We start from the raw sequence: 24,523 nt of genomic DNA on the forward strand, positions 1-24,523 counted from the left end.
GTAAACTTTGTAAAACTTTGATGGCAACTCACAATCTTTGTTCAGTAAATATGGAATTAATGTGTAAAGGTCCTGTTAATACGTTCCAATCTTACGAAGGTGGTCCTTCAACTTGTATTGATCACATCTTAATCAACCGTACAAAATTGCAACAAGTTAAACAAGCTAAGGTTATTGACAATCATTCATTTAGCACGTCCGATCATAACCCAATATTATGTACCTTAGAAACGGAATCTCATCTCCATCATCCACAAGAGACTAGTGACCCAACTGTATCTTGGGAACGCGCACGACGTACTAACTCTATAGAGGATTACACTTTTGCAGTATCAACAAATCTATGGACGGTAAAATTTCCAAATACAGCCACACCTGATGTGATTGAATCGTACTATTCTTGCATAGTCAATGCTATAAAGAAAGCCGAAAAAGACACTTTACCGTATAAAAAGTTCAATCGCCACTCAAAACCGTATTGGAATCCAAACCTTACAGTTTTACGAGATTCGATGCGTAGTATTCGGAATGAATGGATAAACAATTGTCACTGTCATGATACAAACTGTGAGTTTTTTCAAAAATACAAGTCTTCAAAACGAGAATTTCGTACAGCTTTGAGAAAAACATTTGACGAATATGAAAGTAATTTAGCAAAAACTATCGAAAGTAACCTTGATATCGATCAGAAAACGGTTTGGACAATCATAAATAATCGAAAAAAGAAATCAAGCGCTTGTAGTGCGTTAGTGAAAGATGGTGTGACTTATACCGATCCTAAAAAGATCAACGATATCTGGCTATCTCATTTCCAAAACGTATTTTCTCCGTCGACATATACCGACCCGAAGCGTGAAACTGAAATTACCGAAAAAGTGTCATCTATTCGCAAAATTGTCAACCGAGATCAGAAGAACATTACATTTAAATTATCAGATGTCAATGAAATTTGTTCAAAACTAAAGAACAACAAAGCGTGTGGCCACGACGGCTTGTTTTATGAGCACATACGGCATGGCGGTAAATTACTTATAAAACACTTACATCACCTTTTCAACTTGTGTATCAAATGTGCGTACATTCCGAACGACTGGAGAAAGAGTATGATAATACTTCTTTATAAAGGTGGAAACAAGCCAAAAACAGATACAAACTCATACAGAGGCATCTCGTTAGTGCCGAGTGTCACAAAGATCTTCGAGAAGATGGTCGACTTGCTACTTACCTTATTGCGTACTGACTTCCCGAATGTCCAACAGGTAGCTTACCAAAAACTCTTGTCTAGTTAAAACGCTTCATTCAATCTTAATGAAGTAACTATTCATCATATAAAAAAGAACGGAACAGTTATAGTTGTTTTATTAGACAGCACTAAAGCATTTGACACAGTACCTCCTGATGGATTACGTATTAAACTCTTTGAATATGGTGCGACCGGAAAATTATGGCTACTATTAGATAACATGTACACAGATTTATCAAGTGCTATTCTGTCTGGTGGAAAACTTTCGAAATGGTTTAAACTAAACCGTGGTGTGCGCCAAGGTAGTGCATTGTCTGCAAAATTATATCTGATCTTTATTAACGATTTGATTAATGAACTTGAATCTAGCAACAAAGGAGCATTCTTATATGACATTAATAGTAGTTCTCCCGTCCAGGCAGATGACATTTCTCTCATTGCCACAAATCACGAATCCGTTCAGAAAATGGTATCAATTTGTGAACAATACAGCGAATCATGGAGCTTCTCCTTTTCACCCACGAAAAGCAAACTGCTTCAATTCGGCAAAAAACTAACAGGTCCAGATATATTCTTATACAACGAACCTATTCTATCAGTTAAAAGTGCAACACATGTTGGCATTTCACTAGACACTTCAATGAAAACAATGGATCGTACACTGAAAGCGTGTCGAACATTAAGAGCAACCACTGCGTCTGTGATTCGCTCTGGTATTCACCCTGCTGTTCTCAACCCTATAGTATGTGCAAAGATTATTCGCCAAGTATGCTACCCAAAAGCTCTTTACGGATGCGAGATCTGGGGCAAGCTGTCTAAAACAGAAACACTTATGTTAGAACGGACGCATCACTATGTTTGCAAGTTCATTCAAGGATTACCTAGACGGACAAGAACTGATATGTGCCTTTCTCTCATTGGTTGGTTAAACCTAGACAGTTTTATTAATGAACGAAAGTTACTGTTCTTCGGACGAATTTGTAATTTACCACAAAGAGCGATTTCAGTTCGTATTCTCGTACGTAAACTTTTTGAACTCAAGTACTTCAATCAAGAGTACACCAACTGTGCATCGGATTTTTCAAAGGACTGTGTGGATATACTCTACAAATACCATTTATCAGACTATTTAACAAAGTTTATGGATAGCGGAAATTTTCCGTCCCAGCGTATATGGAAGCGAATAGTTCACAGATCTATTTTTGAATATGAACTTAACGAACGGCAACAACGTATAAATATAGATAGTGACTTTAACATTTTCAAGAAGATACATAAAGTATTTCAGCCTCATCCTGCATGGACAGTTGCATTAGACTTTCCGTATTTGCGTAAACAGGCAAATTACATAGTATCCCTGTGTTGTTTGGTCCACAATACAAACAGTGATAGTATTTTATGCGATAAATGTGGTAAACTTTTCACTGACCCGTGTATTCACGCAATTTCGTCATGTGACTATTTATCCGACATTCGGGATGAATTCTGGTGCGAGCTTCTATGCTTAAATCCAATAACTTTCAGTGCCTTTCTTGGATCCTTAAATGACGAAGATTTCTGTTACATTTTGCTCTCATGCGAAACCGAATTTGAACTAGACTGTGAGCAGAAAAAACGTTTTCAATTTTTATGTGTCAAATATGTTTACAGATTTTGCAAAACATTTTCTCATTCCTAATTGACAATATGAATTAAGTTCAAAGTTTTGTGTGTGGTTTTTTTTTTTTTTTTTTTTTTTTTTTTTTTTTTTTTTTTTCCCTTCTCAATCCGAATTTACAATGTGAATTAAGTTGAAAGTAGTTTCAATTATTATTATTACTATTTTTTATTTTTCATTTATGTATTTTTTTTTTTTTATTTTTTTCGATTCAAATTTGTATATATTGTGTTATGCTATAATATTGTATTGATATCACTATCTCTCCTTAGGGAGGCTAATAAAGATATATATATATATACACTTGGTGTGAACATCCTTAGTATGTTGAATATTTCAATAATGAACCTACCACACCAAATATACAACTAAGATTATATACACCTGGTGTGAAAATCCTAAGTATGCTGAATATTTTACAAATGAACCTACCACACCAAATATACAACTAAGATTATATACACCTGGTGTGAAAATCCTTAGTATGTTGAATATTTCAATAATAAACCTACCACACCCATCCTATCACGAAGTGTCTCCTCAATCCTTGGTAACTGAAACCATATCAAACTCAATAATACAGTCATAACTACAGTCTCTATAATCTTAAACTTATTGAATATAAGAGCTTTTGATTGTCTAAATGTTCTGATTGTCAGCTGTGTGTACTGTGTAATAAATCCAGTCGGCCATTTTGGATCATTAGAATTTGTTTCAACTTGATCAGATTCAGGAATCTCCATTAAACTAATGTGAACGCTGTCTGATTCTGAAAAGAAAGATTAAAGTCTGATATTATTTGGTACGAATTTCTTCAGTATATTCCCTTTAAAAATCACACAGAAAATGTGCCTATTGGATACAAATGATGCATCTGCTGGCATATAACGTTATAAAGGGGCCTACCTCCAGAAACTGAAAGTAAAAATGACACCATCTTGATCTGTGTTTAGTGTTAATAAGCATTGTTTATAAGTTTCATAACACTTGGTTTCAGCTACTAAAGTTAAAGAAAGGAAACCAATTTGGGGAGAACAGATAGAAGGATAAGGGTATCACTTTATGCCCCATCTGGTGACGATTGGGTCATAAAAATTTGCTGTTTCTATTATAAATTTAAATTTAAATGTTGAAATAGAGTAAAAATTAAAAATATTTTTAATAGATAATTTAAATTGCTGAATGTTGATTTTGAAGTATGTGCATAGCTGAAGATAAATATTCATTCATTTAAAATTGAACAAGAACATACCATAGGATTCACTTCCATTTTTCTGTTTGACTTTTTGGTATTTTTTCTGTTCATCAGTCATATTCCCTGTTCTAGAAGTTTTCAGTTCTTTTGGCCAGGAATCTGTATTTCTGAGAAAAATACACAGAAAATTACAGCCTAATATGTTACAGTATTAGTTATCGTTTAACAAGCTGCCTGTAGAAAACATGTTCGACAAAAAAGAGGAGTATGAAAAATGCACTTATATGTAAACTTGAATTCAGTTCAGTGAAATTTTGTGCTAATGTGTCACCAGTAAACTTAGTTTGTGACCAACCAATTGATGCCATCTGAGCTGTAAATACAAAACAGGTATCTCCTACATACAGTGTTCAGTGAAGGGAAGTATAACTACATCTATATTGTCAGGTTTTAACTCTTCAATCCATTTAAATCCTGGTCATGTTACTGTGGATTCATTAATATTCGATGGATACCAATTTTCGTGGATTTCATTGGTACATGGAAACCACGAATTTAAATATTCAACAAATTACAAATTTTTTAAAGGAATATATGCAGACTTTGCCAAAACCACGAAATTAAATATCCACGAATATGCAAGTTTTCCTCAAACCACGAAAACTGATATCCACAAAAAATAAATGAATTCACAATATTACATTTGTGTTTTTAGTTTGAGATAAATAATGCAATGCATTATGAATGCTTTTATTAACATTGGAAAAGTATTCTTGGTTTGAGTTAACTGAAATTTTGACACATCCAATTTCAAATCTTCAGTAGTCAAAATACATATATTCAAACTGAACAAAGTTTGGGACCTATTAAAGGAAGATATTGACTCATCCGAAAATTTCAAGTCAACTGACTTCAAGACTAAGAGAGTTAACTGTTTTATGGTTTGTAATTCATTTGACTCCTGCAAATTAAAATCAAGATCTGTGGATTCAATTATTTTCGTGGGTCTTGACATTCATGTATTGAGAAAATATTGCATTTTCCTGGTTATTTGACTTCTTTGTTTTGCTAATCTTTGCATACAAAGTTTGTAATTCATTGAACATTTGAATATTTGTGGGTCACCTGTACCCATAAAACCAACTAAAATTGGTAACCAATGAAAAATAATGAATCCACATTAGTATATACCAATCACTAATGTTGTTTCTATGCAGTTTTTAACATCAATTAGTCAAAAGCACTGCCTCCTTCCTTGTATCTATAAATGTAGCACATCATTACCTTAGCTTGTATGCAGCATTAACAATCTGTTGTCTGGTATTATCGTCTTCTTTCAGTTTCTCTACTAAAATTACAAGAATTTCATAAAATTTTACCATAAATTTTAATTGATATGCAATATTTTACAAATATTAAAGAATGAAGCATTTTAAAATAAATGCATAGTATAGGGAAAAGCCAGAGAGGCTATACAACTATAAAGAAAAAGGGCAAATACTGTGGATTCATTTATTTTCGTGGGTATCAATTTTCGTGGATTGCTGAAAACTTGCATATTCGTGGATATTGGATTTCTTGGCTTTGACAATTTCTGTATATTAAGCCTATTATAAATATGCATTTCATTGAACATTTGATTTCGTGGTTAACCCATACACACGAAACCCACGAAAATTGGTATCCAACAAATAATAATGAATCCACAGTAGACCAATTTCATATTACTGACCACAGAGGTTATATTTTTTTGACAGATTACAGCATAAAGCATACATAAAAGATTTATTTAAAGTCGGTTATACATATAACAATACAACATAAGCTTTGTAGAGCTTTTATCCGACATAATTGTTACCTTCTCAGTTGTTGCATGGACATCCTGGTACTCAGTCAAGCAAGAGCAACATAAATGAGTAAATTTAAGATTTTAATCAGTATAATTTTGAGGGAAAGTTTACTGTTTAATGCTTTCAATATATTGCTCCGTTTAAATATTTGATTTTACTTCTTTTGGTTGCTCATGATTGACTGAGTACCAGGATGTCTAAACACAGAGTAGGTTACCTGTCTAAAAGACTATTCAGTAAGACATGACAAGCTTACATTCTTTAGTTGCTGTTTGACAAAACTATTTGAATCATAATATAAAACAACAAGAATGTGTCCAAAGTACACGGATGCCCCACTGGCACTATCATTTTCCATGTTCCATGGACCGTAAAATTGGGTCAAAGTCTAATTTGGCTTTAAAATTAGAAAGATCATATCATAAACAGCAAGTGTACCAAGTTTCAAGTTGATTGGACTTCAGCTTCATCAAAAACTACCTTGACCAAAAACTTTAACCTGAAACTCCCATTTTCATTTTCTATGTTCAGTTGACCGTGAAATTGGGGTCAAAAGTCTAGTTTGGCTTTAAAATTAGATCATATCATAAGCAACAAGTGTACTAAGTTTCTAGTTGATTGGACTTCAGCTTCATCAAAAACTACCTTGACCAAAAACTTTAACCTGAAACTCCCATTTTCATTTTCTATGTTCAGTTGACCGTGAAATTGGGGTCAAAAGTCTAATTTGGCTTTAAAATTAGAAAGATCATATCATAAGCAACAAGTGTACTAAGTTTCTAGTTGATTGGACTTCAGCTTCATCAAAAACTACCTTGACCAAAAACTTTAACCTGCGGACGAACGAACGAACGAACGGACGGACGAACGAATGAACGAACGCAGCCACAGACCAGAAAACATAATGCCCCTTTACTATCGTAGGTGGGGCATAAAAAGATGTGGTATGATTTCCAATGAGACAACTCTCCACAAGAGACCAAAATGACACAGAAATTAACAATTATAGGTCACCGTACAGCCTTTTACAATGAGCAAAGCCCATACCTCATAGTGAGCTATAAAAGGACTCGATATGATAGTCTTATCTGAGTTTAACTCAAATATAGGACTTTCTTATGGTCAACTCACAAATAAAATCTGCTGGATTATAATGAGGCTCCATAGGGAAACCAGCATTGCTGAAGAAATCTATGACCTCTCCTGTCTTCCCAAAATAAGCAACCTAAAAATAACAAATAAAAGTTGATTGGTTATCCTTCTATGAATAATTTTAAAGGAATATTCTAAAAGTGAAATGACAACATGATATACAAAAAAAGTATTGGTAATACTGTGGATTCATTTAGGTAGCAATACACAGTTAGAAGTTTAGTTTCGCATTATGGCCCCTGTGAATTTTTTAAATATGAAATTTATTGTACAATAAAATTGATTTTTAGATAATTGAAGAATAATATAGCCTTCTTAGTGGGTTTATATGAACATTTAGATTGATTTTAACATGTTTTATAGGCCATTTCAATGATTGACAGTCCGTATTTTCCTATCCGTACCGTTCATAGGTCCATAAATTATTGTAGTGTTTATCAACAAAGATTTTGCGCTCGATCTTTTCAATTCAATTTTATGGAAAAACGAGCAGGAAGACATATGATTTTTTTTGGACCACTTGATAGATATAAACCTATGGATTCAGGAAAGGTATCACTGTAAGTCATTGAAATTTTCCTTTAAACCAAATTCTGGAGACTTTTGTGACATGTTCACCCCCCTTTTTTGCTATATTTTGTATCTAAGAAATGCAGATTGTTGCCATGGTTACACCCTAAAGGGATTATATTTCACCCTTATGACCATTAGAAATCAAATCTAGGGAAGATTCTCTTTCTACAAGTATATACATGCATAACACACATATAAAGCCTTCTTTGTTAGACAGGGGGAGAAAGAGGGTGGTTAAAAATTATGAGTGTCAATTTTAAGTTTTTTTCCTAACTGTGTATTGCTACCTTATGGCATTTGACAAAGCAAATTATTGCCTTTTTTTTAGACAAATATACCACAAAACTATTGATATTTAGGTTCTAGATACAATTCTAAGGGAGAAACAACCTTTAGTATGACAATATATCTTAGTTTTGTTGTTTATTGTCCTTAGCAACTAATATAGACATTTTGACACAAAGCCTTGGTTCCGTTATTACTTGATACTTTATTGGCTACCCCTTGGAAAAGAAGATTGCATGTTATGTAGAAACCTTAGAAGGGAACGCTTTATATTTTTTCATGCGACTAAATCAAATTTATTATTTTAGCAAGTATAAAGTCACAATTTAGCATGAATTAAGCCCAATTTTTCCCCCGCTGTTATAAATAAATTCAGTATTGACTAAATTTTAACCAAGGCCTTGGTATTGTAATACACAACAAAATTGACATTCTAGAGCTTTAAAATAGCTTTAACTTGTAAAACTTGTCTACTGTTAAGGTTAATTTAGGTTTTTAAACAAGGAAAGACAGGCTTAGAAGGTATAGTTTTAGAAAATTGACTAAAAAAGGAGAAAATGCACTTTGACATGGCATGTTTCATAAAATCACTTTTTTGTTGCGTTTCAGTGTCAACTGCTAACCTTCATAAAATATTTATTTCTGAACTGATTTTCAAAACAAGCAGGCGAAAATGCTCGTTTTAACTAGTAGAAAACAGAAATCCATTTAAAGTGGAATTGGGGAAAAAAAATGTTAATCCTTAAGGTAGCAATACACAGTTAGAAGTTTAGTTTCGCATTATGGCCCCTGTGAATTTTTTAAATATGAAAGTTTTTGTACAATAAAATTGATTTTTAGATAATTGAAGAATAATATAGCCTTCTTAGTGGGTTTATATGAACATTTAGATTGATTTTAACATGTTTTATAGGCCATTTCAATGATTGACTGTCCGTATTTTCCTATCCGTACCGTTCATAGGTCCATAAATTATTGTAGTGTTTATCAACAAAGATTTTGCGCTCAATCTTTTCAATTCAATTTTATGGAAAAACGAGCAGGAAGACATATGATTTTTTTTTGGACCACTTGATAGATATAAACCTATGGATTCAGGAAAGGTATCACTGTAAGTCATTGAAATTTTCCTTTAAACCAAATTTTGGAGACTTTTGTGACATGTTCACCCCCCTTTTTTGCTATATTTTGTATCTAAGAAATGCAGATTGTTGCCATAGTTACACCCAAAAGGGATTATATTTCACCCTTATGACCATTAGAAATCAAATCTATGGAAGATTCTCTTTCTACAAGTATATACATGCATAACACACATATAAAGCCTTCTTTGGTAGACAGGGGGAGAAAGAGGGTGGTTAAAAATTATGAGTGTCAATTTTAAGTTTATTTCTTAACTGTGTATTGCTACCTTATTTTCATGGGTATCAATTTTCTTGGATTGATGAAAACATGCATTTTCGTGGGTATTTGATTTATTGGTGTTACACTCTTTATACAAAACCTATATTAAATTGGTAATTGGTTGAACATTTCAATTCCTGGTTCACCTGTATCCACCAAGGAGGGGGGATAGGACCTTTAATGGGACTCCGGCATCGGGTGTATTTAAGCTTGGGTTTTCGGGATTTACACTGTCAGGATCAGGGAATTCTTTTTTTTTAAATTTTGGGATGTCAGGATTGAGATTATTTAAATTTTGGGACCTCTTGATTTCTTGTTTATAAGCCCGAAATTTTGGGATCAGGACCCCTCCTATCCCCCTAACCAAACGCACAAAATTTGGAATCCAGCAAATAATAATGAATCCACAGTAGTGTGTGTGATTTTGAGGATTTAGCTAAAAGTATAAAAGATCAGGGTTTTATTGAAATTATAGATCAGGAAATCACACAGGACGAAATACTGTCAGCTGTTAAAAAGTTATGTAATGGGAAAGCCCCAGGGGAAGATGAGATTGTCAACGAATTTATAAAAAGCATGGTGAATCAATTTTTGCCTATTTACACTAAGTTATTTAATTTAGTGTTTGATTCTGGAATCGTTCCAAATTCATGGCTTATTGGTATCATTAAGCCGTTATTTAAAAATAAGGGGGATCCAAACAATTTGGATAATTACAGAGCTATTTGTCTTACATCGAATTTAGGAAAAGTGTTCACCTCTATACTTAATTCAAGACTTAATGCTCTGTCAGACGAGATCGGGATTATAACTGATGCCCAGGGTGGTTTTCGTAAGGGATATTCTGTCCAAGATAGTATGTTTATCATGCATGCTTTAATTTCATTATATTTGAGTTCGGGAAAGAAATTATTTTGCGCTTTTGTAGATTTTAGAAAAGCGTTTGACACAGTGTGGAGGGTGGGACTATGGCAAAAACTATTAAAATATAATATTGGTGGGAAAATGTTTAAAGTTATATTGAGCATGTATACAGATATTAAGTCTTGTGTTAAAAATGGAGAACTGAAAACAGATTTTTTCCCGTGTGAGGTAGGTGTAAGACAGGGAGAAAAAATGTCACCTTTTCTCTTTGCCTTATACCTTAATGACTTGGAGGAATATCTGGATGAAAACTCTGTGGATGGTCTAAAATTTATTAATGGAAAATTTACAGAGAATCTTGATTTGTATATCAAGTTATTTATTCTTCTGTACGCCGATGACACAATCATTTTTGCGGAATCGGCAGAAGGGTTACAAAAGGCTCTGGATGTTTTTGAGCAATATTGTTTTGAGTGGAAACTCACTGTTAATGTTACAAAAACAAAGATTGTAATTTTTTCAAAGAGAAAGTATAATAAGAATGTTACTTTTAAACTATGTAATGAAATTATTGAAATTAAAGATTCATATGTTTATCTTGGTCTGCTGTTTAATTACAACGGAAATTTCTTTCAAGCTCGTTAAAAATTGGTAGACCAAGCTCAAAAAGCACTTTATGCTCTTTACAAGAAGATACAAAATATCTCACTTCCGATTGATCTACAGCTAAAATTATTTGATGCTTTGGTGGTTCCTATTTTGACCTATTCCTCGGAAATATGGGGGTTTGAAAATAAAAATAATACTGAAAAGTTACATCTACAGTTTTGTAAGCGCACTTTGGGTGTGCGATCATCTACGCCAAATTTTATGGTATATGGGGAACTTGGAAGATTTCCGCTTGAACTGCAGATCAAGTTAAAAATGGTATGTTTTTGGCACAAGCTAGCAACAAATGATAAAAAACTTTCGGGCAAACTTTATAAGTTACTTTGGTACATGCATGAGCATGAAGGTTGTAATTTTAAGTGGTTTAACTATGTAAAATCTGTGTTTAATGATTGTGGCTTTTGTGAACTATATAATTTTCCGGAGCAAGTTGATTATAATTATATTAAAATTAATGTAAGGCAGCGTCTCCAGGACCAGTTTATTCAAAAATGGTTCTCAGATATAAACAATTCATCAAGGGGGGAATTTTATCTACACTTTAAAGAAGAGTTTTGCTTGGAACCATATCTGTTAAAATTAAGGCGGGGTCATAGGGTAAACATATGTAAATTAAGGGTATGTAATACAAAGTTTCCCATCGAAACAGGAAGATGGAGAAATGTACCACGAAATGAGAGGATTTGTCCACTTTGTAAAGCTGGTCTTGGAGATGTATACCACTATATATGTAAATGTACCAACTATGAAGTTAAGGATTTAAGGGGGAAGTTCATACCTCCATATTATTTAAAATATCCAAATGAAAAAAAAGTACTTGGCATGCTTAAATATAGTAATAGTAATGTGCTGTCTAAGCTGTCAATTTTTATTCAAAAGGTAGAAAAGATGCTTGTCTAATTTAAAACTGTAATAAACACAAACTTATTTTTGAAGATGTATAATTTAAAAATGTATTATGTTTGTATGATGAACTATGTTGTAATTAATATTGTGTATATAAATATGCTCCTGTTACGCAGTCTTCTGCGGCTGAGTTTTCTCCAATAAACTATCAAACTATCAATATTAGATGTTGAATGATCACATGATAAGTCAGCATGTTCTTCCAGAACAATTGTAGAATTAAATAGTGTCCCTCATGAAATGATGTCCCATGGACAGATATTCATGGATATGACCTGTGAAATTTTTTCAAGGACAGAATTTTATTATAAAATATTGTCCACTACTGTGTAAAAGTGTCCCTTGAAAAAATACTTGTTTTTTTACCTTTGTTGGATATTTTTTCATAGTTCATAGTGAAATCATAACTATTTATGTTAAATTGGAGTTAACATTAAATTTACAGCATGCAGGTGTCAAGGACAAAGTTATACCAAATGAATATGTTAGTACTTTACTATTTGTTTACAGCATGCAGGTGTCAAGGACAAAGTTATACCAAATGAATATGTTAGTACTTTACTATTTGTTTACAGCATGCAAGTGTCAAGGACACATGAAAAATGCATAATGAAGATGTTAGTACAAAAAAATGTACTTTACTTTTATTTACAGCATGCATTCAAGGACACATACAAAATGCTTTACAATGTATACATAATGAGTATGTTAGTACTTTACCTTCTATTTACAGCATGCAGGTGTCAAGGGCACATACAAAATGTAGTTATACTTAATGAATATGTTAGTACAAAACAAGAATGTATCCATAGTACAAAGATGCCCCACTCACACTATCATTTTCTATGTTTAGTGGACCTTGAAATTGGGGTAAAATCTCTAATTTAGCATTTGAATTAGAAAGATCATATCATAGGGAACACGTATACTAAGTTTAATTTTGATTGGACTTCAACTTCATCAAAAATACCTTGACCAAAAACTTTTACCAGAAATTTGCACTATCATTTTCTATGTTCAGTGACCCGTGAAATTTGGGTCAAAACTATAATTTAGCATTCAAAGTAGAAAGATCATATCATAGGGAATATGTGTACTCAGTTTCAAGTTGATTGGACTTCAATTTCATCAAAAACTACCTTGATCAAAAACTTTAACCTGAAGTTGGACAGATGGACGGACGGACCAACGAACCCCACAGACCAGAACAAAATGCCCCTCTACTATCGTAGGTGGGGCTTAAAATTGTACTTTACCTTCTATTTACAACATGCAGGTGTCAAGAACACATACAAAATGCAGTTATACATGAATTTGTTAGTACAGGTACAAACTGAAAAATACAGTGTTGAAGCAAACTATAGGTAGGCATGAAACTGAAAATACACAAAGTTACACACTAAATATAAACTGAACATAAATTGTTAGAACTAAGGCAGCAACCATTTGATTTTCTGGGGGGGCTATGTTTTTTTTTCTGTGCAAACTTTTTTTTTCGCCTTCGGCAAAGAACAATCTATTTTTTTAGCGACAAACGGAAAACATTTTTTTCTTTCAATTTTAGCATAACATATAGTGGCAGCTGAGGGTGAAACAAACAATTTTTTTTTCTCAGGGTCCAAAACAAATTATTTTTTTCACCAAAACCTGGAAACAAACTTTTTTTTCCAAAAAAAAAAACCCATAGCCCCCCCCCCAGAAAATCAAATGGTTGCTGCCTAAGTACATATGTGTACACAAAAAATAACATAAATTGTTAGAACTGAATACATATGTGTACACAAACAAAACATAAATTGTTAGATCTAAATACAGATGTGTACACACAAAGAACATATTTAAATTGTTTGAACTAAATACACTAGTGTAAACAAACAGAATATAAATGGCTATAGTTTTGTATATCCATTCATTTAAATATATAAGATTACACAGGGGTATTCCTTGGAACAATAGTCCATTTGCCAATTACTGATTTGATTCTGTTATTACACACTTTTTCAATAAATTACTTCCCTTTGTCAATAAAAGACAGGTTCTTTACTGGACAAACTTGGCTTTTGCGCATGCAAAGCATGAAACGTTGAATGTCATATATCGGCTTTTTAACAATTTAATTAAAAAAAAACTACTGGTATCGAAAGTTTTTAGCTTGATAACAAATTAAATGTAATTAAAAGATTACGCACAGATACATTTGCTTTTTCTGCTAGCTATCCATTGTCAATAAAAAAATATGTTACTCTTAAGGGAGACAACCAAATAAGGGATCTCTAATTACAGGGTCAATAACTGGAATTGGCAAACAGACAATTGAATATTCCATATGACTAGTTATTTTATCATTTTTCTGTGGTTGATATGCACATGAATATTTTCAATGAAAAAATTCCATAGATCTATACCCTTATGTGTGGCAGAATTACAGGAAAAGTAACTCCAATTTTATTTTCTAGAAACGCCTAGGTAGAACTAATCAATCATACTGTATATCAAGAAATTTTTGAGTCAAATTTTGTTTATGTTTAAAGCTTTAGACAAAAAAGGTAAATCTTCACTGAGTTTTTTCTTTGTGATTCAATGTGTTGCACTAAATTTAATATTCAAGAAGTAAAACTCCTACATAATTGAGACACAAATGAAAATTTCCCCAAAAAACCTAGGACGAAGATCAAAAACATTTGTTAGTACTCTATATAACTATCATAAATAATGAATGGAAGGCCTTATTTGAGCTATAAAATGCAGCATTACAAAGTCATGCATAATAGCATTTACTATGCATTCAAATTCTAGATGGGTAGTGTATCATAGAACGAAACTTGTAGAACTATTGTTAATTCAGAAAATTTTGCTTGCATATAAATTTAATAGCAATTATTAAACTATGGATTCAAATGTCAGATTAAAATTATTATGATTCAATTTTAGAAAACGCTGCATACAAATTATGCTACAATGTATTAAAATTCAAATTGTAAGTTTTTTATGTGCAAATCCTATCAAGTTGAATTATATAATTCATAAAAATTTCTGAATAAACAGTATTTCCTAATTTCTGTTAGTCATGCAAAACTCCAAATAATAAGTTAACTGAATGATATTTCAATTACAGTATTTCATTCTGTTAGTATAGATTGCGTTGTGTTAAATTACCTCTCCATCAGATAGCAGTAATAGATTGTCAAACTGATAGAAAATAAAACTGGATGGCTGATGTATGGTTGTGACAACAGTTTTATTGTGGTCTTTGGCATATGTCTTCAAAATTTGTATCAAACCAAAGGCTGTACTGTAATCAAGACCTGATGTTGGTTCCTAAATGGAGATAATGTATAACATGTACTTGATCAAATAGATAGACAAATGGACAGACAAATAGAAATATGATCACAAGGACAGATGGACAGTGTGATTGTACTATAGATCCCATTTTAGAGTAATATGGTATAAAATACTATATTTCATTTTTATTTCACTTTCAGGGTTGATACAAAAACAACTGACATAAATTTGGAAAGTGTCCATGGAACACAGATTGTGCCCCTGCTTGCATATTACATTATAAAGGGCCATAACTCAAGAATGAGAAAGTGATGCTACCCAAATTTGTACTTGATCTGAGTTTTGAGGTTATGAGCATCACATTAAAGTTTCATAACATTTGGTTGAAATAAACTAAAATTAGAGAACAGAAACAAACAATTTTCCAGAAATTTTCAATTTGTAAAGGGACATAACTCTAGAATAGTAAAAGTGACACCAGTAAGGTTCAAACTTGATCTGTAATTAGCAGTAAAAAGCATTGTGTATAAGATTCATAACATATGGTTAATGTAGCAATATACAGTTAGGAAAAAACATCTGTAACGGCAGGGGCATGAAATACCTGAAATCTATGAGCTTACAGTACTCACATCTAAAAGTATCATAACAGGGTCAGTTATTAATTCACAGGCAATGTTTGCTCTTTTCTTCTCTCCACCAGATAACCCTCTCAGCCAAACATCTCCAATAACTGCCACAGAAACAAAAATAAACAATATACTGTACAATGACATATAGTTGTCAATTTCGGATCATTTGGTGTCTTTTGGAAAGTTGTCTCATTGGCAATCATAGCACATTTTTTTTTAGAAATATATATACACAAAATTTAAACTTGTTCACACGTTTCAGTTCAATTTATGTGAGAATAAGGCAATCAAATTATTCCATTTCCATGGTGAGAATTAAGGTTTTCTCCTGAATTCTTAATAAGATTTTTCAATTAAAAACATCGGACTTGAAACATTCACGTGTCTGTAAAATTATTGACCCACATTTTTAGTAAATTCTAAAATTCTAAATTGTCAACTACCATGATACCAATATGCAAGAAGCCTTGGGAAGAACACTGCCTATTACATACTTGTGTCTAAACATTTTCTGAGGTCAAGGTCATCTATAAGTTGTTCCATTCTTCTTTCTTTCTCTACCTTTGGCATTTTGTCTGGTAGACGGATCATTGCAGTAAACTGTCAAAAAAAAATAACAAAAAGATGTTTTATGAACAGTTTGCAATTGCAAAACTTTCATTATATTTGAAATAGACTGTTGGATGTTGCTTGCTTACTGTCCAGTAATATTATTATGCCTTAAATTTTGCACATGTGCTATATCTTTATTTGCCCAAAGTTTTAGTTGTGCTTCAGTTATGGTATGTTTAGATATGTATTTTAGTAATGCTTTGCCTGTATTTCAATATGCCTGTGCTGTTATATATTTTGTCTGCCTGTTCTATGTTTTAATGTTGTTTTTATGTTATTTTATATTTGGTAAAAAGCTCTTGAGAGCTTATGTTTGTATTGTTATATGTGATCCAAATTAAAATAAAACTTTAATATTTGTACATGTATTCATATTTGTATTCAGTGACATTTATTCCATGCATAATTTCAAGACAAGGAAAACATTTAAAAGATATTTAGATTATTTTGACATTGAATTAATAAACTTGACGGTCTATTTTCATTTTTTTTAATCCTTTATTTACCATTTTCTATTTCATTACATTGTGTGTCCAACGAAAAATTAATAAACTTTGATTTCACTGCATACATATATTTTCTTATGATTAAATTTCTGGTATGCTAAGTTGTATTTTGACTTTATTTCAATCTTACATGGTGGATATTCATTTAAATTTATGGTATTTAATCGAAAAACATAAAATGTTGTTCTTAAAGAGCTTTCTTGTTGTCAGTTTAAATGAATGCAACTGTTGCTTTTTGAAAATTTTGAATAGGTTTTCTGTCATCTTGTTGACTAAAGCTGTCTAAGTATAGGTGGTTAATAATGTGCTCTTTATAATAATGTTTTGTTTGCAAGCTATGAAAAATCTAATAAATAATGAAATATATTGAAGACAAACTGTTATCACTAGCCAGTCAACACTGAGGTTGTGAGTTCAAACCCTGCTTGTGAGGGTGCACTCCACTCCATTTTTAATCGACTAGGATTGTCAGTTTTCCTATTGAAGGTTGGTGGTTTCTCCTGATACTCCAGCTTCAACCACAAAAAAAATGGCCGCCACAAAATAGCCCAAACGTGGTGCTTAAAAAATTAATTAATCAATCAAATGATGATATGCAATGGTTTATGTAAATGTATCAATATTTTAAACTTACTGACAAAGTTTCTCTTAGAGTTAAGTTTGGGAAGAAAACATCCTGCTGTAGTACATAACACACTTTCCTTCTCATCGATTTGGAGACAGAACAACCATTGAGAGTTATCTCCCCTGATGTAGATGGGAATCTTCCTGCTAATGTATTTAACAGTGTAGTTTTCCCACCTCCTGGAATTAAAAACAGTGAATTATGATTATAAAGCCAATTAAATGCAGGGATGTTTTCTTTGAATGCATTGATTTGTTTTGTGACAAGATTGGATTTATTTAAATTGCAAATGAACATTGTGAAGTCAACAAAAGGCTTTTATTTGTTTGTTTGTTCATTTCATCATTTGTTTTGTTTGTGTTTATTTATAATTTTTTCTTTTCTATAGTAAATTTCACTTGAAGTTGAAGTACAAAAAAAATATCATTATTTATAAAACATCTCTGGTACATTATATTCTTATAAAATAAGAAACAAAAATAGAAACACCAGCATTTTTTTTACAACACAAGTCTACAAGGTAGTCGGACTCTGCAGCTTTCGCTAATCTAACAGAAGATGATTATTTGTGTACACCAATTTGAAGCATACTTATTGCCTGGTAATAAAATGACATCATTTCTTGTCATCCGTATGGCAGATTTTTTTTTAGCACATTATTTCCCCCTTTGGCATATTTTCTTCTCTGGACGAACCTGCTCTTTTCCGTCCTATGGCAATAAGGCTAAATAAATGGCATATTGCCCTTTTAATATACCTCTAATTAATTTCTAATACATATAATGAATCACTGTTGAATAATTATTGTAACAAGGTATAAAGTAAAGCACATATTCTTTTTGACTTTTGGCAGCTTGTTAAAAATCTTGTGACCTTATGTCTAGCATTGTCAAGCCTAAATGATAACCACAAATGTGACAGGGTTATAATCAATCTAATCATTTTCTGTGATTTATTTTGTTATTCATTCAATTGTTTAGTTCAAATTTTGGGCACCATGATTGGTTAATAAAATTATCTTATCTATAATAGCTATAATTCAAACTTGCATTTTGAAGAAATTTTTTTTTTGAAGTAAACAGGACTTTTCTCAATATCTCAAAATTTTTTAGTCTAAAATGACAAAATCGCAATGATAAATGCACTCAATAATTTCTGAATTTACAGTATACAGAATTAACTTTGTCATTCTATTGAGATAAATCTATTGAGTATCAGGAGACAATTATGATGTTCAGAACTTAAGTATTTTGGTGGACCGACTCCTGGCTGAGAACACCATGATAAATGGCATCTTAAGTAAATTTTGTTCACATGATGTCAGATGATAAATATTTAGATATAATTAAAATGATTCCCTATTCTATTCTATGATTATATAGGTTATCCATAAATTTGTGTAAACGTTACATATATATATAAAAAAAATTAAAAAAAATAAATATCCGAATTCTTACCCCCAACAGATTCAAAGTTAAAAAACAAAGCATTATTTTGTTAAATATATAGGCACTAGTATAGAATTTTGTGGCTAAAATCTAACAAACAGTCACATCTTGGTTTATGAAATGTATATAATATAGTTTTATCTCTTGAACAAGAAAACTTTGTATGATATGGGAAAATAAGTTTTAATTGACCTTCTTCATATAATACTAGACAGAGTATGTATTTGTTTTTTTGTTTTTTTGGGGGGGGAGGGGGGAGGGGCAGGGGGGTAAATCTTTTGATAGTAAAAAACCACCATGATGATAGATATAGGCGTTAGTAGATTTTGTTTATTTTGTGGCAGATACAAGTTGATTTAATTGATTTTTAAAAGTCCACGAAGGCTCTGATTCTCATCACTAATCAACCATATGATTTAATAATTTGGCCATGACGGCCAATGGCAATATTTAAAGAAGTATGGTGTCAGAAGAAATTTAAATGTAAACACTTGCTTTATTGTCCTGTAAGTTTTACATAACACTTTGTACAAAAATAAACAATTTAAATCTTACCACTGGGTCCCATTATAGCAGTTAAACATCCTGCTTTAGCAATACCAGATACATCTTTTAGAATCTGTCTTTTATTGATGGTCACATTTACATGGTTAAATATCAGCTCCATTTCTTGACCACTCTTTGGCGAAGACACAAAATCATTCTCCATATTAGTCAAATCTAATTTCTCTTCCACCATTTTATTTTTTTGGTCCTTTTTTACAAAATGTGACCTGCAATGCAAATATGTAACATTTAGAAGGACAATAAAATGATATAACTTTCTAAATGAAAATTTGAATAATTTATGAGGGTGTGGATGGAGTTTAACAGAATAGAGAATAATGGGCAAAATATAATAAGAATAAACAGAGAGAAAAGTGGACTAAAAAATAGAAAAATGAAAATAATGGGCAAACATAGCAAAAAGAGAACAGAGAAGAGTGGACAAAAAAATTGAAATAAAGAAAGAGGGTGCTAAAATAAAAAGAATAAAGGAAAATAAGCAAAAGTACAAAAGTATTATTAATAAAGAACAAGGTCCAAAAATGAATGAATACAGAAACAAAAGAACTTCCCATCCAAACCCTCGTTTATATCCTGGTCAGAAAATACCTGTTAAGAATACATGTAAATAATTACATTGCCTAATCTTACGTTCTCAATTAATTGTAATAGCAGAGTAAACTGAAATCTTTTAGAAAAAGTTCTAAAATTGTTCAATACTTGTGGTTGCTTGTAAAAGCTCATCTGAATCACTTACGGTTTCCAGACCAAAATCAAATAAAATTGAGAATGGAAATGGGGAATGTGTCAAAGAGACAACAACCCAACCATAGAAAAAAACAACAGCAGAAGTTCACCAACAGGTCTTCAATGTAGCGAGAATTCCCACACCCGGAGGCGTCCTTCAGCTGGCCCCTAAAAAAATAAATACTTAGGTTCAGTGATAATGAACGCCATACTTATTTCCAAATTGTACACAAGAAACTAAAATTAAAATGATAAAATCAAACACTATCTACAGATAATAAGTTTTGATATAAATTGAAATTGTTTAATATTCCTTACACCTGTACACTCTAATCTTGAAAATTTATGCAGCACAAAATAGGCTCAAGAATGCATAGCACACATTAAACAAACACAGCATATCTGTTATGTACAAACAGAAGCTTAAATGTAAATATCATCAATATTAAATGTTTCGTTTACATGGTATAATTTATGAAGTCAACTTAGCATATATGGCTTATGAACATGGTAATTAAATTTCAATTTTTGAGGAGGAAAAACCTGTTTTCTTTGGTTTACTGTGAGTATTAAATTAAGCTGCTCACTAAGAAGTTTAAAATTATTAAAAAGTTATTACCAGTATACTTTAATGTTAATTATCATACTATCCAGAAATGCCAAAAATCTCCTTAATTTCTTAAAGTCATTTTGTGTCACTTCATACTTGCAGATGCTGTTTTATTTAATTTACGATTATATAAACAATTCTGGTTTTGGTTTTATGAAAGCAAGGCCACCTGTTTAGATACTAAAAGGAAAATGAACTGACAAGAAAATGACAAAAAGATAAAACTATAAAAGGACAAGCTATAGCATACAAAACAAAATTTAGGTGGGGGGTGATCCTGTATGCTGATGAGGGAATTCGAAGGTAACAGCATATCCTGCTCCATTTATAATTTGCCCAATACATATCAACAAAAAAATAGCAGTTAAGACAAAAAGTTGCACTTGAACAATTTTGAATTTGATAACCAATATTAGATATATGAGAACTTTTAACAAATTAATTGTTTATAATAGATGTATGAAGATGTTGTATGAGTGCCAATGAGACAACTTTCCATCCTTGTCAGAATTTATAAAACATGTAAAAGTTAACCATTATAGGTCAAGGTGCAGTCTTCAACAAAGAGCCTTGGCTCATACCAAACAGCCCCTAAAGGGCCCCAACAAATTCTAGTGTAAAACCATTCAAACAGGAAAACCAATTTAATTGTCTAATCTATATATAAAAACAAGAAAAAAACCACTTATGAACGCAATCAACAAAGGTAGTAGTTTCTTTATGGTCATTCTTTTTTCATTTTGTAACTTTAATATAGAGGCGATTGACCTTTTTTAAACTGTGACAACCAGCATTTTTTTATTTGTCCTCTATGAACTGTTTATCTCACCTACCTACATCCAAGGGTTTATTCTTTAAGTGTCCAATATATCTAATATTTCCTACATGTAGGTACTTAAAATTTTTCTAGTGTCACTCTAAATTTGACAATAAGTAAAATGAAAAAACATCAAAAATAATCTCAATAATTTGAAATTGAACCTAATCTTTTAAGAGACGATGTTTAAATAATCTAGGGTTTGATGTCACCTTAATTGCTGACAAAAAGTCAAATAAATTTAACTTAACACTTTCTCAAATAACTTCTTATTCATATTCATAGTCTTTGTTTTTTAGTAGACATCCTTGAATACAATGTATAAAGTTTAAAAACACTTGAATGTTAATATTTATGCCCTTTTTTACATTTACTTTCGTGGGTACCAATTTTCATGGATTGAGGAAAACTTGGACATCCCAATTAGGGACCTCCCAGGATATTTAATTTTGTGATTTTGGAAAAGTCTACATATATTCCTTAAACTTTATGTGTAAATTGTTGAACATTTTAGTTCATGGTTCTCCTGAACCTATGAAATCCTTGAAAATTGGTATCCTACAAATATCTTTGAATCCCAACATTACAATATAATATAGGAAGGTAAAACAAATGTTCGTCCTGATATAGATAGGTTACGTCTCTGTAAAAGTTCATTCACCTCAAACTAAAGTGAAGTCAAATTATAGTGTTATAAACATTATTAAGTAATCCTATAGTCTATAAAAGCTAGTAAACATTCTAAAATAAAACTTTATAAAGTTTGACTGGTCCTTGAACTATGAAAAACAAATATTTCAAAATTTGTAACAATAAAAAATTACGACAACAAAAATTTTCTCTAAAAAATATACTGGCGTGGGTCATTGAACCAAGGATGCAAAAAATTATTCGTCCTTGATTGAAACACAAAAAATTATATTAACTTTTTAGGAGTACAGTTTGAAAGAGAATCACTGTCACAGACTCCAGGCATCAATAATTATTGTCGACAGGGGCGGATCCAGCCATTTTAAAAAAGGGGTTTCTAACCCAGGACAAAGGGGGGGTCCAACCCCCGCCCAGAACCCCCCTTCTGGATCCGCGCCTGGTCTAGCTAGGAAATTGTCTTTTCTAAGCTCTGATGGACCATCAAAGGTTTTTAATAAATAATTCAAACAGATCTTGATCTTTGCTTAAAAGGGCAAAATTGATATGTACCGAATCTGATGTTCAGGTCAGTCCAAACAGGGGGAGTTAGTAAATCCCTTAAGTATGAGGTCAACTCCTTACGGGAAGAAGAAGAAACACAGTCTTTGATATGAGTGTTTGAGCATAAGTATTGCAATAAGAATATATCAAATATAAATACATGTATGACTGTATTTAGCTTTTCCTAAAATCACAATAAATATACTCCCATTTGTGTTCATTTTTCAAAATATGCAATAATAAATGCAAACATTTTTTTACCAATTTACAGTATTAATCATAACATGCATAGATTAGACCGTTGGTTTTCCCTTTTGAATGGTTTTACTCTAGTAATTTTGGGGCCCTTTATAGCTTGTTGTTCGGTGTGAGCCAAGGCTCTGTGTTGAAGGCCGTATTTTAACCTATAATGGTTTACTTTTTAAATTGTTATCTGGATGGAGAGTTGTCTCATCGGCACTCACACCACATCTTCCTATATCTAATAACTTACTTGTGAGGCAAAAAGTTTTCAATTTTTTTTTTCAATTTTCAAAATATGCAATAATAAATGCATACATTTTTTTTTACCAATTTACAGTATTGATAATAACATGTATAACTTACAAGGTAAAATGTTTTCAAACTTTTTTTTTCTTAAATTATACAAACCAAAAAAAAGGAAAAGCGGTAAAATGAAAATCTATGTTACCTTGATTTAATTGCAAATTGTTATACAGGTAATCTCCGTATCAATCGGATGAATTACATGCATGTGATGTCTGCTTTTCCATGTGCTGTCCTAAACTCCTAAACTCTCCGTGTGATGGCGATAGTTAGTCATGTCCCTGAATAATTACCGAATTGTCCTCCACTTAAACTTCTGAAATTGTGTGTGTAAATATATTTAAACAGTGAGACAGAAAATGACATAATAATACTAAGTTATCAATAGTACTATTTTATGTTGTAACCACTCACCCTGAAAGACTACGGTATATGATTTAAATGGACTATAGTGAGAAAAAGAGAGGGATTTGAATATCTGGTTTCTGAGACTATAAACTGTAATATACATTATTTATGGAATGCAGAAAACAACACTAAATTATTCATCAGTAATATGAAATTAAAATATTATATTTCTCACTTTTGGCCTTACTTTATTTAAGAAACGTAATACAATATAAACCAATAAGCTTAAAGAATACATATATTATAATTTTAGCCTTAGAACAGTATGAGGTCAATACAAGGTTAAATTGACCTAAGAGAAGCATATTGATTGAGGACTAAGCCTGAGGTCAATATGCTTCTTTAAGTTGATAAAACATCATATTGACATCAACAACAGGCTGTTATTATTATGTAATTTAAATCAACAAGTATTGCATGAACATTATTAAATTAGGGATTTATAGAAGCATATTGATTGAGGACAAAGTTGGAAGTAAATATACTTCTCTAAGGTTATTAAATTAACATCATATTGACCTCAACAACAGGCTTTTGTTGTTATATAATTAATCAACAACTGTTGCATGAACATTGGTAAATAGCAGATTTCTAGAATTTATTTCTAGTAACATGCTGTGTGTGTTGTGGAATATGCTGTTTTTGACCTCCAAAAATCTGAACACAACCTTGAACAGTATTGGCCATGTTGGAGTGAAAACTGAGTTAATACAATGTACAAATGTACATGTGATCAAATTTTAAAGAATTAC

The 24,523-nt window shown here is 31.7% G+C and overlaps 1 protein-coding gene across 2 annotated transcripts in view; it reads right to left on the reverse strand.

Annotated features, from left to right (window-relative positions):
* LOC134683001 (uncharacterized) overlaps positions 1-24,523 on the reverse strand; it is a 37,551-nt gene that overhangs the window by 8,474 nt on the left and 4,554 nt on the right. The window contains exons 2-11 of one of the 2 annotated variants that reach the window (XM_063541987.1): positions 23,566-23,679; positions 19,462-19,679; positions 17,468-17,637; positions 16,210-16,315; positions 15,716-15,816; positions 14,955-15,116; positions 7,077-7,170; positions 5,380-5,443; positions 4,153-4,262; positions 3,413-3,669 (exon numbers count right to left, since the gene is read on the reverse strand). In XM_063541987.1, coding sequence (XP_063398057.1) covers positions 3,413-3,669; positions 4,153-4,262; positions 5,380-5,443; positions 7,077-7,170; positions 14,955-15,116; positions 15,716-15,816; positions 16,210-16,315; positions 17,468-17,637; positions 19,462-19,679; positions 23,566-23,567 — 1,284 coding nt within the window. In that variant the 5' untranslated portion in view covers positions 23,568-23,679. Of the gene's footprint in view, positions 1-3,412; positions 3,670-4,152; positions 4,263-5,379; positions 5,444-7,076; positions 7,171-14,954; positions 15,117-15,715; positions 15,817-16,209; positions 16,316-17,467; positions 17,638-19,461; positions 19,680-23,508; positions 23,680-24,523 lie in introns of both variants that reach the window. The other variant, XM_063541988.1, reaches the window with a different exon arrangement.

This window comes from Mytilus trossulus, chromosome 9, assembly GCF_036588685.1.
Source record: "Mytilus trossulus isolate FHL-02 chromosome 9, PNRI_Mtr1.1.1.hap1, whole genome shotgun sequence".
NCBI lineage: Eukaryota > Metazoa > Mollusca > Bivalvia > Mytilida > Mytilidae > Mytilus > Mytilus trossulus.